Below are 17382 nucleotides of genomic sequence, written 5' to 3'. Positions count from 1 at the left end.
AACGCACGAACATTTAACGAACCTCAGAGTCCCATCGTTACATCGGCCAAAACAGTCACTGACATTCTGCTGCGCTTCATTGGGTAATTATTACACACACACACACACACACCTGTACTCTCTCTCTCTCTCACACACACACACACACACACTGATGAATAAACAAGTCACTATGTATGTCGATGCAGGGATCAAAGCTGTACTGACATCTTCGAGCTGTACAACAAGGTTAAGGCAGAATTATGCAGCCCTGCTGAAGAGGAGGTGAGTGTGTGTGGGTGTGGGGGGCGTGTGTGTGTGGGGGGGGTTGTGTGTGGGTGGGGGGTGTGCGTTTGTATGAGTGTATTTGTCGTGGTTAGTGTTTGTATGAGCTGACTTTAGTAATGTGTTTGTTTGCTATTAGGAGGATGTTGATATTGACTCTGACACACCAGGTACTTCTACTGGACAGAAGGTGAGTTTGGACTTGACCATATTACCACCCATACATACCACCCCTACGTACCACCACCCCTACGTACCACCACCCCTACGTACCACCACCCCTACGTACCACCACCCCTACGAGACGATACACAATATTGGACGAGATGAGATTTTAAGAACACTAAAATGACAAATTATACGACTGGACAACTTATTTAACTGAGTTGCACATGCATTTTGAAATGTTTTATTATAACTAATGGTGGGACTTTAACGCGTTAATTTCGATTAATTAATTACAGGAAAATTAACGCACTAAAAAAAATTAACGCATTTTAACGCATTTAACGGACGAGACACTTTTGCACCGTGGAATGTTTCTCAGTGCACGAGTTCCAGACATACAGATTATATGGACGCACAATAAGATCATGATGGAGATAACTGAAGAGGCTATGCTGGTGGATGGGAAATTTAAATATAAGAAACTTCCAGATGGAAGTACAAACACAAATAGTGTTATTTACACTTTATGTATGAAGGAGTTCGCTTATCACAGGAGCACTTCCACCCTTCGTTACCACCTCAACGCAAAACATGTTGCGGCTAAAGCTGGGCGTACACTGTACGATATTTTAAATCGTGTACTCAGCTCCAGCTCAAACTGTACGACTAAATCGCAGGGAGAGTCGGCTCGTGGAGCTGCTTCAACAGTGCGATACTCTCACGAGGAGCGATTTGAATTTCACACATGTTTGATGTTCTTGCGACGCTGCGATTTCTGATCGGGAGTTGGTCGTGAGGTGTGAATCGTTCCTCGTTTACCTGTGTAAACTATACGATGCACGACACGCGATTGAGCCGAAACGAGTGAAAAATCGGCTGAAAATGGGCCAAAAATAGCACAGTGTACGCCCAGCTTAATGCGCAGGTCAGTAATGATAACTTAGCTGCTAAATGTATTCCTAATACGATAGGGTGACCAAACGTCCGTAATTCATATCCTGTGAGGAAATGTCCTGGTTTTTAAATTACCTTCATTGGACCATTAAGACTGGATTAAACTTTCGCGAGTGGCCGTAGCGCGCGACTCCGCACGCGTTTATACATGATGCGTCACATTATTTGTGTTGTCCGCTCTCAGTGGTCGAAGATAAAGACTTACAAGAAGCGCTGCACATTGCGTCAACTGATGCAAGTTACGAACTACCGTCCAGGGGTGAGTTTCCCAAAACGTTCTTAGCGCCAAGTACTTCTTAACCTCGTACGTAAGAATGAGGTAACGAAGTACTTGGCGCTAAGAACGTTTAAGGAAACTCACCCCAGAAAGACAATGTCGAAGAAAATCCAGCAGCTGTATGATGAGGAATAGGAAGTAAAACAGGTTATTGTGAAGAGCGCCACAAATGTGGCTCTGACTGGGGATCACTGGACCTCTGTTAGCAACAAGAATTATCTTGGTGTGACAGCTCATATAGATGATGAATCTATAGATGATGAAGCAGGGGCGGTTCTAGACCAGTTTTACTGAGGGGGCCTGGCTGGGGCCAGGGCTTTGGTCAGAGGGGCACATTCAACCCAGGGCAAAAAAGACAAGGATTCGAAATCTTATTTGGTTTATTTTTATAAAACTAACCAGTAACAATTGTAGCCAAAGTGAATGGCTCAAAATATCACATTTGAGACAAAAAAAAAAAAAAAAAACACTTTACAGACTGTATTGACTGGAGAAAATAATCAGCAGATGAAATGACAATGAAAATAACAGTTTCTCAGTCCAAAATTATACACATTGGCTGCCCTACTATTATAGCAACTGTATTCTGCGGTTTTGGTGATTTCTGGCAAACCGATCAACAAACAAGTCAAGACTCAATGCCTTTGCCCTCTTAGACTCAATGCTCAGTACACCTAAATTGCTTAATCTCTCGTCGTTCATAGTGGATCTGAGGTATGTTTTCACAAGCTTTAATGTAGAAAAACTCCGTTCACAAGACGCAGTACTCACTGGGATCGCAACTGCTATTTTACAAAGTCTGTAGAGCTCAAAAAACACTTCTTTATATGGCTCAATGAACTGTACTAGCTCTACTGTACTGGAGGGTCTCTGCATCCCAGTCTTTATTTTCCTGTCTAATATCCTTCTGAACTGATGCAGTTCATGGCCCAGGTCATCAATATTTGAATCATATAATTGAGCAAATGAAAACAGATTTGTCTCTTTCAAGAATGCATCTTTTTGGGGATTTAGAGCCTGGATGCTATTCATTATGTCACAATTTCTTCTAGAAAATCGTCTTTCAAGCTCACTGAGCATTAGATCGATGATGGGCAAGAAAAAGTTTGTACGAAACCCGTCTTTGTCTCGCTCTGACTCTCTCTGCCCAACAGTGGTCAGTACACAGTGCTCGCTGAGTTTAGAGCTTAGTGCTTTTAGTCTTTTTGCAGCTGGTGGTGCTGGATCACACTGCCCCAAAACATTCAACACTTCAACCCACACATCATCAAAAAATGACTCCTGCCTGAAATCATTCAATGTCTGAACTAAAGCTTCAACTAAATCTACAGCTTTTGAAATGTCAAGTGTTGAAGACTGTAGCATATCGGAGAGAAGTTTTGTTTCTCCAAACACTTTACGGAGTGTAACAAGATGCACTACGAATTCAAGATCTATCTGTGCCAGCAGACCTCGTGCGTCAACAGATCTTTCCCCATTACGTTCTTGGGCTATCTCTTGCAGTAGTCGCTTAAGGGCAGGCAGTCTGTCCATGATGTTACGCAGAGCTATAAATCGGCATGCCCAACGAGTGTCACTTAAACGCTGGAGCTCTCTTGGTGCACCTTCATACATCTCTTTTTGTATAGCTAGCCATTTAGGATGGACAGCTGATCCAGATGTGAACACATATAGCTTTTCTAATAAGTAGAAGAACTCCTCTACCTCCGGGAGAGCTTTGACTGTATCTACTAAAACTAGATTTAGACAGTGGGCAGTACAATGGAAGTAAAAAGCATATTTTGCTTCCTCTTTGATCCTCGCCTGTACCCCAGAATGCTTACCGCTCATGACAGAAGCCCCATCATAAGCTTGGCCTACAAGGTTCTTTTTGTACTCAAGACCATGATTTTCCAGTATGTGGATTATTTTATCACTAAGGCCTGCTGCATCGAGCTTTTCTGTGGATTCAAAATGGAGAAAACTTTCCTGGATAGCTCCATTGTAGTAGTACCTTAGTACGAGAGAGATCTGTTCCTTTTTCTTTACATCTTTTGTTTCGTCTGCCACGATGCTGAAGACTTCACTGTTTTTCACTTCTTCTGTAATTTCCGTTCGAACCATGTCTGCTAAACAATCCAGAACCTCATTCTGAATGATTTTGCTTGTATACTTTGCATTATGGTTGGAAGCCAACCTTTTTTTAACAGATTTGTTGTGGTTAGCAATTATGTCTAGAATTGCCTTGAAGTTCCCTTTATTACCCGACTCTGCAGACTCATTATGACCTCTTTGAGCAATGTTTTGAGTAGCAGTAAGTAACAGCACTTCCCCGATTGTTTTTATGTATTCTCGATTTTCTTTGACCTGTCTATTGTGCTCCTTGTTTAAAACATTGACCAGTGTTGCATTAGCTGCTGCAGCTTTCTGATAATCCCTCCATGTAACCATGGCTTGTTTGTGCCGCTCAGACCTTGCATGTAATGCAAACCCCGCCTCTTTGTAAGTTGCTTTCTTCCAGTTTTTGAAACCAACCGGCGAGTCAAAGACTGTGTCTGGGCTATTGGGAGGGCTAAAATGTCTGCAAGCATAACAATACGCAGAGTCCAAATGTTGTGAATATTCAAGCCATGGGTGGATGTGGTACCAGGCTGACTTGAAGCTCCTCCTCCTGTCTCCCATCAAGGTCCTGGGAAACAACTTTAGGTCTGGCTGCATCGGTGGGTCTTCTTTACATTTGCTGATGTCTGTGGAGACAGACAAACCAAATATATGTAAATAAACATATATTCTGCATGGACACGTCATATAAACTGCAATTACACTGACACTGCTCAAATGCACACACACGTCTAAATTGCATCACTGTATTTATTTATTAATGCTACTTATTAATTGTATTAATTAATTGTATTCAGTACATTCTTTCATTGTATTCTAAAGCCTGACCAGGGACTAAGACTGCAAATTAGCTTAAGATAGACGTTTTGTATGCATCACACTAAGCAAGCAAGTGTTTTCTTCAGCATCACAAACCTGATGGTCCAGTGCTTGTGGATGCACATATATTCTCTGTCTGTGTCTCACACTCTGCTTGTATCTCACTCTCAGCTTCCTCACTCTCAGGATTTTCATCTGTCTCTCTTTCCTGCTCTGTGCCCTCTCTCTGAACACCGGTGTCTCCAAAGACCTGCTCGCTCTCTGTGGTGCTCTCGACTTGCTTCTCTTCAGCTCTAACACCATCTGGCTCTGTCTCAATGTCTGCCTCATTGTAATTCATCTTTTTGGTACAGAAATAGGACGTAATGTCCTTTTTTCTCTTCATTTTGAACTATGGACAAAAAGCAAAGTAATGAAGAGTAATGTAATGAACACACAACACTTCGTAATGAACACACAAAACTTCGGCAACCCAGAATATAAGTAACATTTAACTATAATAATAGGCTACTGTTGCGGGCTTGCTTGGTTTTGTGTTGTGGTAATGTTAACTAACGTTAGCTAGAAGCATGCAATCAACACAAGCTGACATTAACGCCTGGCCAACAACATTTCTTGAACAGAAATCTTACCTTGTAACAATTCAAAGTTTGTCCTGGTAATCGTTTCTTGCTTCCGTCTGCTTCTCGTTGGGTGGATGGAAAACTCGCGCTCGTTTATTCGCGGTAAATCTACAAGCCAGTTCCGGATTCAGTGGTGCAACGCACTAAATGATCCGACTAAAATGTTGAGCCACGCGCATTAGTTCCACCTTTCGCGTCGGCGCGATATCACAATTTTAATAATTACTGTATAATCTTCGTTTGGAGGGGGGGCCACTGGGGGGTCCTGACTCACTTTTGCGGGGGCACTGGCCCCTGCTGGCCCCCCCTCAGAACCGCCACTGTGATGAAGATCCAGTCATTTGCTTTGAGCATGCAGAAGACCACTTCTAGGCACTATGGAGATGCCTGTGGCAGAGGCCTGGGAAATTAAAGAAATTGCTAAAATGCTATTAAAAAACATCTTCTGATTTACTTCAATTCTTCCAATGTCCTGAGCAAAACTCCCAAAATTAAACAACATTTTTGATCAGAATTTCCAATGTTCTGAACTGTTTTCTGTACACTACACATATATTGGTCTGTGTAGTAGACTGGTGGAAAAATAAACAAGATGTTGAAGTTTATGATTATGTTCATTGATTCATTCATCATTCAAACTTAAATTAATATTTCTCATGTTAAATACTGAAATGCGATTAAAATGCGATTAATTTCGATTAATTAATTACAAAGCTTCCGATTAATTCGATTAATTTTTTTAATCGCGTCCCACCCCTAATTATAACTCTTAACATGCATGATGTAAGCATGAACTTTTAATAAACTTCTTCCTCTACAAATTGAAATTAAAATAAAATTTCATAAGTTAAAATAAAATAAAATTTAATTTCTCCTTTTTTCAATCGCAAACAATATTACAGTGGTGTCGTTAAGCGTGACCCTAGATTTAGATATGCTAAATCGTAAATACAGTAAAGAAAAAAACTAACAATGTTCTCGTGCGTACAGCGTGAGAAAGACCGATCGTGTTGCAGAGATGGCTATGGTGGAGGCTACGCTGCCTCAGCTTATCGTACACAACACTCCACTACACTCCACAACACCACAACAATGCTCCACTACACTCCACTGTGCTGCCTCTGCTCCTCCGCGCACTGCGCAAAATAAAAAAAAAAGTCGTAACTCTGGTTATATTTTCCAACGTCATTCTGGCTGCTTGCTGGATCACAAATCCCGCGAGACAGATTTTTAACGCGATGAGAAATATAGCTGAGTTACATCTCGCGAGATCTCGTGTCACGAGATCTCGTCACACCCCTAATACCACCCCAACATACTACCACCCTTACCTGACCATGCTACCACTCCTACCTGACCATACTACCAAAGTATTATACCTGCCTGCTTGTGCTTCGTACCCAATCCTAACCCCAGTTCTGTGTTGTTTTCTGTGATTGGCTCTTTCAGAAGCGAGGCGTAGCTATGGATGTGCGGGCGTGGTTGGGCCAGTGCAGAGATCTGGTCAGGCGGATGCTGGCCAGCCCTGACTCGGAGCCCTTCAGACAGCCTGTGGACCTCTTCACATACCCTGTAACTACTGCAAACGCACTGCCCTCACTCTCAGTAACCTCACACGCACTAACCTCACACTCGGTAACCTCACACGTACTAACCTCATATTCTGTAACCTCACACACACTACCCTCACACTCTGTAACCTCACACGCACTACCCTCACACTCGGTAACCTCACACGCACTACCCTCACACTCGGTAACCTCACACGCACTACCCTCACACGCACTACCCTCACACGCACTACCCTCACACGCTCTACCCTCACACTCGGTAACCTCACACTCGGTAACCTCACACACTACCCTCACACTCGGTAACCTCACACACTACCCTCACACTCTGTAACCTCACACGCACTACCCTCACACGCACTACCCTCACACGCACTACCCTCACACACACTACCCTCACACACACTACCCTCACACACACTACCCTCACACTCTGTAACCTCACACACACTACCCTCACACACACTACCCTCACACTTTGTACCCTCACACGCACTACCCTCACACACACTACCCTCACACACACTACCCTCACATTTGGTGACCTCACACTCGGTAACCTCACACACACTACCCTCACACTCGGTAACCTCACACGCACTACCCTCACACGCACTACCCTCACATAGAGTCCTGCACGGGTCCGATTTTTGAGACCCGTACCCACCCATATCCGCAGAGTACAGCACCCACCCACCCGCGAACCCATGGCTATTTCAAAGTTAAATCCGTACCCGCCCGGACCCGTAATATTCTACCCGTTACCCACCCGTGCCCGTGAAAAATCACACAAATCGAAAGTATTCCTATAGAGCACTTTATTTTTCAATGCGCCTCTGAAAAAACGTCAGTACAACACAAAATAAAATATAAGGTTGCTGTGCAGGAACAGTAGGCTATTCCTATCTAAAATTAGCAACCACAAAACGAGAGGGAACAAATGTCAGTATAACAACTAAATAAAATCGCATAGGTTCACAAATCTATCCTAGGTTACTGTGCAGGAACAGTATATCGTCCACAGTCCCAGGTTTGAGCTGCGTTCTGTACTCTTGGATCACAAATCCTAAACGCCAAGTTCTCTCTCATCATTTTTCCTTGTTCTAGCACGGCCACCCATTTGCTTTGTAACCACCAAGCAAGCTACAATAAATGCCCGGTACTGCGTTATAACCAGCCTCTGCTCATGTTTCCGCTGGAAAAGAACCGAAGTTTGGGTATTACCCCAGAACGGGTGAAGAGTAAAGTTCAGCCCGCTCTGGCCAACGGAGCTACGGTATAAGTAAGCTCCCCTGAGCTTCGCCACCACCATCGGGAGGCGCTAATCAGGCAAAATGTAACACTATGTTCATTACGTAGCAAATAAAAGCCTACTAAAAATGACCACTTATTTAACTTAGCCGCCCGCATACCCACCCGTATTTTAACTTACCCGCCCGCATACCCACCCGTAAAATTTCGGTATGTGTAAAACCCACCCGTTTCAGCATCTATTTGCCCGTACCCGCGGGTACCCGACCCGGTGCAGGACTCTACCCTCACATGCACTACCCTCACACACAGTAACCTCACACGCACTACCCTCACACTCTGTAACCTCACACGCACTACCCTCACACTCTGTAACCTCACACGCACTACCCTCACACACACTACCCTCACACTCTGTAACCTCACACGCACTACCCTCACACGCACTACCCTCACACGCACTACCCTCACACTCTGTAACCTCACACGCACTACCCTCACACGCACTACCCTCACACGCACTACCCTCACACTCTGTAACCTCACACGCACTACCCTCACACTCTGTAACCTCACACGCACTACCCTCACACGCACTACCCTCACACACACTACCCTCACACGCTCTACCCTCACACACACTACCCTCACACTCTGTAACCTCACACGCACTACCCTCACACTCTAACCTCACACGCACTACCCTCACACTCTGTAACCTCACACGCACTACCCTCACACGCACTACCCTCACACGCACTACCCTCACACGCACTACCCTCACTCTGTAACCTCACACACACTACCCTCACACGCACTACCCTCACACTCTGTAACCTCACACGCACTACCCTCACACTCGCTAACCTCACACATGCACTACCCTCACACTCGCTAACCTCACACACGCACTACCCTCACACTCTGTAACCTCACACGCACTACCCTCACACGCACTACCCTCACACGCACTACCCTCACACTCGCTAACCTCACACACGCACTACCCTCACACTATGTTCTTCACATCCCCCAAATAAAGATTCTGTGTAAACATTGTTTATTTCTGCACGTTTCGCTGAGTCAATGTGTTTGTTCAGGACTACAGAGACATCATTGACACCCCCATGGACCTGGGGACGGTGTCGGAGACGCTGACCGCTGGCAACTACGAGAACCCCGTGGAATTTGCTAAAGATGTCCGTCTGATCTTCAGCAACTCCAAAGCCTACACCCCCAACAAGAAGTCACGGGTAGGAGCAGCACCCCCTGGTGGCCTTGCGCAATACGGCATCATAAGTGGTGGCCTGCTGGCCTTGTACATGGTTCAGGTGTCAGCATACCTGAGCAGTGATGCCGGTAACGCGTTACTTAGTAACGCGTTACTGTAGTCGGACTACTTTTTTCAGTAACGAGTAGTCTAACGCAACTACTATTTAAAAACTAGTAGTCAGATTAAAGTTACTTATCTAAAACATCGTGCGTTACTATTTCTGCATTTCGGGGGAACGTAGGTTATATTTATTCATTCTTATTTTTTGGCTACACGTTTCTTACGCGGTTACGTCATCTCTGCTCTGCGGCGCCAAAGTCAGATGGAAGGAGAGGTTCGCCTTTTAGCAGCTGGAAATACAGGCATTATTTTGATTTTATTTCGGCTAAGGAAGACAACATTAAGGTCCGTTGTACACTCTGTCCTGGCGACAGAGTGCTGTCTACTTTCAAAAACACAACGTCAAACCTGAAAAAAAAAAAAAAAAAACCGGGGCTTGGCGGTGAACGTAAATTGTTACCGGGCGGGGTGTAAAATTGACTAAATTCAGTATTATATCGCGATCGATCGATCGCCGGTGGTTGGCGCCAGATCGAACTAGTAACTCATTGAATCATAGATGTGGATCAGAGGTAAATAAACTGGATTTTTTTTTCGGCGTGAGATATCGGAAGTGTGGCGTAAGCGTGTGAAGACAGTCAAATGCGTGTGTCTCAATGCGTGACAGTTGGCAACCCTGTAAGTGGGCGGAGTTGAACAGAAAGACTGTCTTATTTATTTATTTAAAAAACATGTAAGCCTATTTCAAGAAAAAGTTTACAAATGCCAGTGTCATTTTTGATGTTCCGGTTAAAATACATGTCAATAAAGTGAGTATTGGCAGAACTGGTAGTCATTTTCATGTTATAGGGGCGGGGGATCAGCCTCTGCTGAAAGTAACTAAAAGTAATCTAACTTAGTTACTTTTAAAAGCAAGTAGTCAGTAACTTAACTGAGTTACTTTTTAAAGAAGTAGTCAGTAGTCAGTAGTCGGATTACTGTTTCAAAGTAACTATGGCAACACTGTACCTGAGTCAGGTGCCCAAAGCCACACCCCCTTTGGGCACCTGCCTCTGCTGAGTGAGACCTAATGGGGAATTGATGCTTGTTGTGATCTGGTATCTTATACACTGTTCAATCTTGGATTCTGCTTGTCTGTGTAGGTGTGTTTATCGTTGGCTCTTTTTGACTGTGTGTGTGTGTGTGTGTGTGTGTGTGTGTGTGTGTGTGTACAGATCTTCAGTATGACACTCAGTTTGTCAGCGTTCTTTGAGCACCAGATAATCTCCATCATCTCAGACTACAAGTCAGCCGTACAGAACCAGAGACGCAGCCAACAGAGACTCACTTACAGCAAGAGATTACAGGACACGCTTCCCAACAGGTACACACACACACACACACACACACACACGACGAGATTACAGGACACGCTTCCCAACAGGTACACACACACACACACACACACACGACGAGATTACAGGACACGCTTCCCAACAGGTACACACACACACACACACACACACACACGACGAGATTACAGGACACGCTTCCCAACAGGTACACACACACACACACACACACACACACGACGAGATTACAGGACACGCTTCCCAACAGGTACACACACACACACACACACACACACACACACACACACGACGAGATTACAGGACACGCTTCCCAACAGGTACACACACACGACGAGATTACAGGACACGCTTCCCAACAGGTACACACACACACACACACACACACGACGAGATTACAGGACACGCTTCCCAACAGGTACACACACACACACACACACACACACACACACACACGACGAGATTACAGGACACGCTTCCCAACAGGTACACACACACACACACACACACACAACGAGATTACAGGACACGCTTCCCAACAGGTACACACACACACACACACACACACACACACACACACGACGAGATTACAGGACACACTTCCCAACAGGTACACACACACGACGAGATTACAGGACACGCTTCCCAACAGGTACACACACACACACACACACACACACACACACACACACACACACACGACGAGATTACAGGACACGCTTCCCAACAGGTACACACACACGACGAGATTACAGGACACGCTTCCCAACAGGTACACACACACACACACACACACACACACACACGACGAGATTACAGGACACGCTTCCCAACAGGTACACACACACACACACACACACACACACGACGAGATTACAGGACACGCTTCCCAACAGGTGTACACACACACACACACACACACACGACGAGATTACAGGACACGCTTCCCAACAGGTACACACACACACACACACACACACACGACGAGATTACAGGACACGCTTCCCAACAGGTACACACACACACACACACACACACACACGACGAGATTACAGGACACGCTTCCCAACAGGTACACACACACACACACACACACACACACACACACACACACGACGAGATTACAGGACACGCTTCCCAACAGGTACACACACACACACACACACACACACACACACACACACACACACACACACACACACGACGAGATTACAGGACACGCTTCCCAACAGGTACACACACACACACACACACACACACACGACGAGATTACAGGACACGCTTCCCAACAGGTACACACACACACACACACACACACACACACACACACACACACACACACACGACGAGATTACAGGACACGCTTCCCAACAGGTACACACACACACACACACACACGACGAGATTACAGGACACGCTTCCCAACAGGTACACACACACACACACACACACACACGACGAGATTACAGGACACGCTTCCCAACAGGTACACACACACACACACACACACACACGACGAGATTACAGGACACGCTTCCCAACAGGTACACACACACACACACACACACACACACACACACACACACGACGAGATTACAGGACACGCTTCCCAACAGGTACACACACACACACACACACACGACGAGATTACAGGACACGCTTCCCAACAGGTACACACACACACACACACACACACACACACGACGAGATTACAGGACACGCTTCCCAACAGGTACACACACACACACACACACACGACGAGATTACAGGACACGCTTCCCAACAGGTACACACACACACACACACACACACACGACGAGATTACAGGACACGCTTCCCAACAGGTACACACACACACACACACACACACACACACACACACACACACGACGAGATTACAGGACACGCTTCCCAACAGGTACACACACACACACACACACACACACACACACACACACACACACACACACACGACGAGATTACAGGACACGCTTCCCAACAGGTACACACACACACACACACACACACACACGACGAGATTACAGGACACGCTTCCCAACAGGTACACACACACACACACACACACACACACACACACACACACACACACACGACGAGATTACAGGACACGCTTCCCAACAGGTACACACACACACACACACACACGACGAGATTACAGGACACGCTTCCCAACAGGTACACACACACACACACACACACACGACGAGATTACAGGACACGCTTCCCAACAGGTACACACACACACACACACACACACACACGACGAGATTACAGGACACGCTTCCCAACAGGTACACACACACACACACACACACACACACACACACACACACACGACGAGATTACAGGACACGCTTCCCAACAGGTACACACACACACACACACACACGACGAGATTACAGGACACGCTTCCCAACAGGTACACACACACACACACACACACACGACGAGATTACAGGACACGCTTCCCAACAGGTACACACACACACACACACACACACACACACACACACACGACGAGATTACAGGACACGCTTCCCAACACGTACACACACACACACACACACACGACGAGATTACAGGACACGCTTCCCAACAGGTACACACACACACACACACACACGACGAGATTACAGGACACGCTTCCCAACAGGTACACACACACACACACACACACACGACGAGATTACAGGACACGCTTCCCAACAGGTACACACACACACACACACACGACGAGATTACAGGACACGCTTCCCAACAGGTACACACACACACACACACGACGAGATTACAGGACACGCTTCCCAACAGGTACACACACACACACACACACACACACACACACGACGAGATTACAGGACACACTTCCCAACAGGTACACACACACACACACGACGAGATTACAGGACACGCTTCCCAACAGGTACACACACACACACACACACACACGACGAGATTACAGGACACACTTCCCAACAGGTACACACACACACACACACACGACGAGATTACAGGACACGCTTCCCAACAGGTACACACACACACACACACACACACACGACGAGATTACAGGACACGCTTCCCAACAGGTACACACACACACACACACACACACGACGAGATTACAGGACACGCTTCCCAACAGGTACACACACACACACACACACACGACGAGATTACAGGACACGCTTCCCAACAGGTACACACACACACACACGACGAGATTACAGGACACGCTTCCCAACAGGTACGTACACACACACACACACACACGACGAGATTACAGGACACGCTTCCCAACAGGTACACACACACACACACACACACGACGAGATTACAGGACACGCTTCCCAACAGGTACACACACACACACACACACACACGACGAGATTACAGGACACGCTTCCCAACAGGTACACACACACACACACACACGACGAGATTACAGGACACGCTTCCCAACAGGTACACACACACACACACACGACGAGATTACAGGACACGCTTCCCAACAGGTACACACACACACACACACACACACACACACACGACGAGATTACAGGACACACTTCCCAACAGGTACACACACACACACACGACGAGATTACAGGACACGCTTCCCAACAGGTACACACACACACACACACACACACACGACGAGATTACAGGACACACTTCCCAACAGGTACACACACACACACACACACGACGAGATTACAGGACACGCTTCCCAACAGGTACACACACACACACACACACACACACACGACGAGATTACAGGACACGCTTCCCAACAGGTACACACACACACACACACACACACGACGAGATTACAGGACACGCTTCCCAACAGGTACACACACACACACACACACACACACACACACACACGACGAGATTACAGGACACGCTTCCCAACAGGTACACACACACACACACACGACGAGATTACAGGACACACTTCCCAACAGGTACACACACACACGACGAGATTACAGGACACGCTTCCCAACAGGTACACACACACACACACACACACACACACACGACGAGATTACAGGACACACTTCCCAACAGGTACACACACACACACACGACGAGTTTACAGGACACGCTTCCCAACAGGTACACACACACACACACACGACGAGATTACAGGACACACTTCCCAACAGGTACACACACACACACGACGAGATTACAGGACACGCTTCCCAACAGGTACACACACACACACACACACACGACGAGATTACAGGACACGCTTCCCAACAGGTACACACACACACACACACACACACACGACGAGATTACAGGACACGCTTCCCAACAGGTACACACACACACACACACGACGAGATTACAGGACACGCTTCCCAACAGGTACACACACACACACACACACACACGACGAGATTACAGGACACACTTCCCAACAGGTACACACACACACACACGACGAGATTACAGGACACACTTCCCAACAGGTACACACACACACACACGACGAGATTACAGGACACGCTTCCCAACAGGTACGTACACACACACACACACACACGACGAGATTACAGGACACGCTTCCCAACAGGTACACACACACACACACACACACGACGAGATTACAGGACACGCTTCCCAACAGGTACACACACACACACACACACACACACACACACACACGACGAGATTACAGGACACACTTCCCAACAGGTACACACACACACACACACACACACACACACACACACACACACACACACACACACGACGAGATTACAGGACACACTTCCCAACAGGTACGTACACACACACACACACACACGACGAGATTACAGGACACGCTTCCCAACAGGTACACACACACACACACACACACACACACACACACACACACACACACACACACGACGAGATTACAGGACACACTTCCCAACAGGTACACACACACACACACACACGACGAGATTACAGGACACGCTTCCCAACAGGTACACACACACACACACACACACACACGACGAGATTACAGGACACACTTCCCAACAGGTACACACACACACACACACACACGACGAGATTACAGGACACGCTTCCCAACAGGTACACACACACACACACACACACGACGAGATTACAGGACACGCTTCCCAACAGGTACACACACACACACACACACACACGACGAGATTACAGGACACGCTTCCCAACAGGTACACACACACACACACACACACACACACGACGAGATTACAGGACACGCTTCCCAACAGGTACACACACACACACACACACACACGACGAGATTACAGGACACACTTCCCAACAGGTACACACACACACACGACGAGATTACAGGACACGCTTCCCAACAGGTACACACACACACACACACACACACACGACGAGATTACAGGACACGCTTCCCAACAGGTACACACACACACACACACACACACACACACGACGAGATTACAGGACACACTTCCCAACAGGTACACACACACACACACGACGAGATTACAGGACACGCTTCCCAACAGGTACACACACACACACACACACACACACACACACACACGACGAGATTACAGGACACACTTTCCAACAGGTACACACACACACACACACACACACACACACACACACACACACACACGACGAGATTACAGGACACGCTTCCCAACAGGTACACACACACACACACACACACACACACACACACACACACACGACGAGATTACAGGACACGCTTCCCAACAGGTGTACACACACACACACACACACATACACACACACACACACACACACGACGAGATTACAGGACACGCTTCCCAACAGGTACACACACACACACACACACACACACACACGACGAGATTACAGGACACGCTTCCCAACAGGTACACACACACACACACACACACACGACGAGATTACAGGACACGCTTCCCAACAGGTACACACACACACACACACACACATGACGAGATGTATGTGGACACACTTCCCAACAGGTACCCCCCTCCACACACACACACGAGATTGCAACATGTGTCTTAACACACAATTACTATGACATAACCTAAAAAGTAAATACATGCGTGTGTGTGTGTGTGCGCGCGTGTGTGTGTGTGTGTGTGTGTGTTTTGCAGCCCCAAAGGTAAACACAAGTCAGGGAAGAAAACTAAAACCTCTCAGCAGCCTTCCAGGAGCCGACGAACCTCCCCAGGTGGGTGTGGGTGTGTTTGTGTGTGTGTGTGTGTGTGTGTGTGTGTGTGTGTGTGTGTGGTGTTTTATTTTAGTTTAATTGTTTTCTTCATCACCAGATGTGAGTGCTGCTCTTACTGATGAAGAGAGCCAGCCCTCATCATCCTCAGCATCATTATCCTCATCGTCAGGGCAACCAGGAAACAACAGAGTCACCCGGAGCAGAACTTCTACCAGGAAGACTGGTACACTCTCACACACTCTCTCACACACTCTCTCACACACTCTCTCACGCTCTCTCTCACGCTCTCTCTCACGCTCTCTCTCACGCTCTCTCTCACGCTCTCTCTCACGCTCTCTCTCACGCTCTCTCTCGCGCTCTCTCTCTCGCGCTCTCTCTCTCGCGCTCTCTCTCTCGCGCTCTCTCTCTCGCTCTCTCTCA

At 47.0% G+C, this 17382-nt stretch overlaps 1 protein-coding gene and 1 long non-coding RNA gene across 4 annotated transcripts in view; one reads left to right on the top strand and one right to left on the bottom strand.

The window, feature by feature from the left end:
• brwd3 (bromodomain and WD repeat domain containing 3) overlaps positions 1-17382 on the top strand; it is a 42573-nt gene that overhangs the window by 21163 nt on the left and 4028 nt on the right. For all 3 annotated transcript variants that reach the window (XM_076991050.1, XM_076991051.1, XM_076991049.1), the window contains 8 exons: positions 1-83; positions 189-264; positions 404-454; positions 6655-6777; positions 9128-9280; positions 10575-10723; positions 16886-16962; positions 17060-17185. The exon at positions 1-83 is cut by the window's left edge and continues 43 nt beyond it. In XM_076991050.1, coding sequence (XP_076847165.1) covers positions 1-83; positions 189-264; positions 404-454; positions 6655-6777; positions 9128-9280; positions 10575-10723; positions 16886-16962; positions 17060-17185 — 838 coding nt within the window. The remainder of the gene's footprint in view (positions 84-188; positions 265-403; positions 455-6654; positions 6778-9127; positions 9281-10574; positions 10724-16885; positions 16963-17059; positions 17186-17382) is intronic.
• LOC143492648 (uncharacterized) lies at positions 2188-5461 on the bottom strand. Its single transcript, XR_013125300.1, has 3 exons — positions 5215-5461; positions 4679-4973; positions 2188-4389 (listed from the first exon to the last, which is right to left on the bottom strand). It is a non-coding gene; the product is annotated as an uncharacterized LOC143492648 (long non-coding RNA).

Source organism: Brachyhypopomus gauderio, unplaced genomic scaffold, assembly GCF_052324685.1.
Source record: "Brachyhypopomus gauderio isolate BG-103 unplaced genomic scaffold, BGAUD_0.2 sc80, whole genome shotgun sequence".
NCBI classification, from domain to species: domain Eukaryota; kingdom Metazoa; phylum Chordata; class Actinopteri; order Gymnotiformes; family Hypopomidae; genus Brachyhypopomus; species Brachyhypopomus gauderio.
This window is presented reverse-complemented; position numbering and strand designations above follow the sequence as displayed.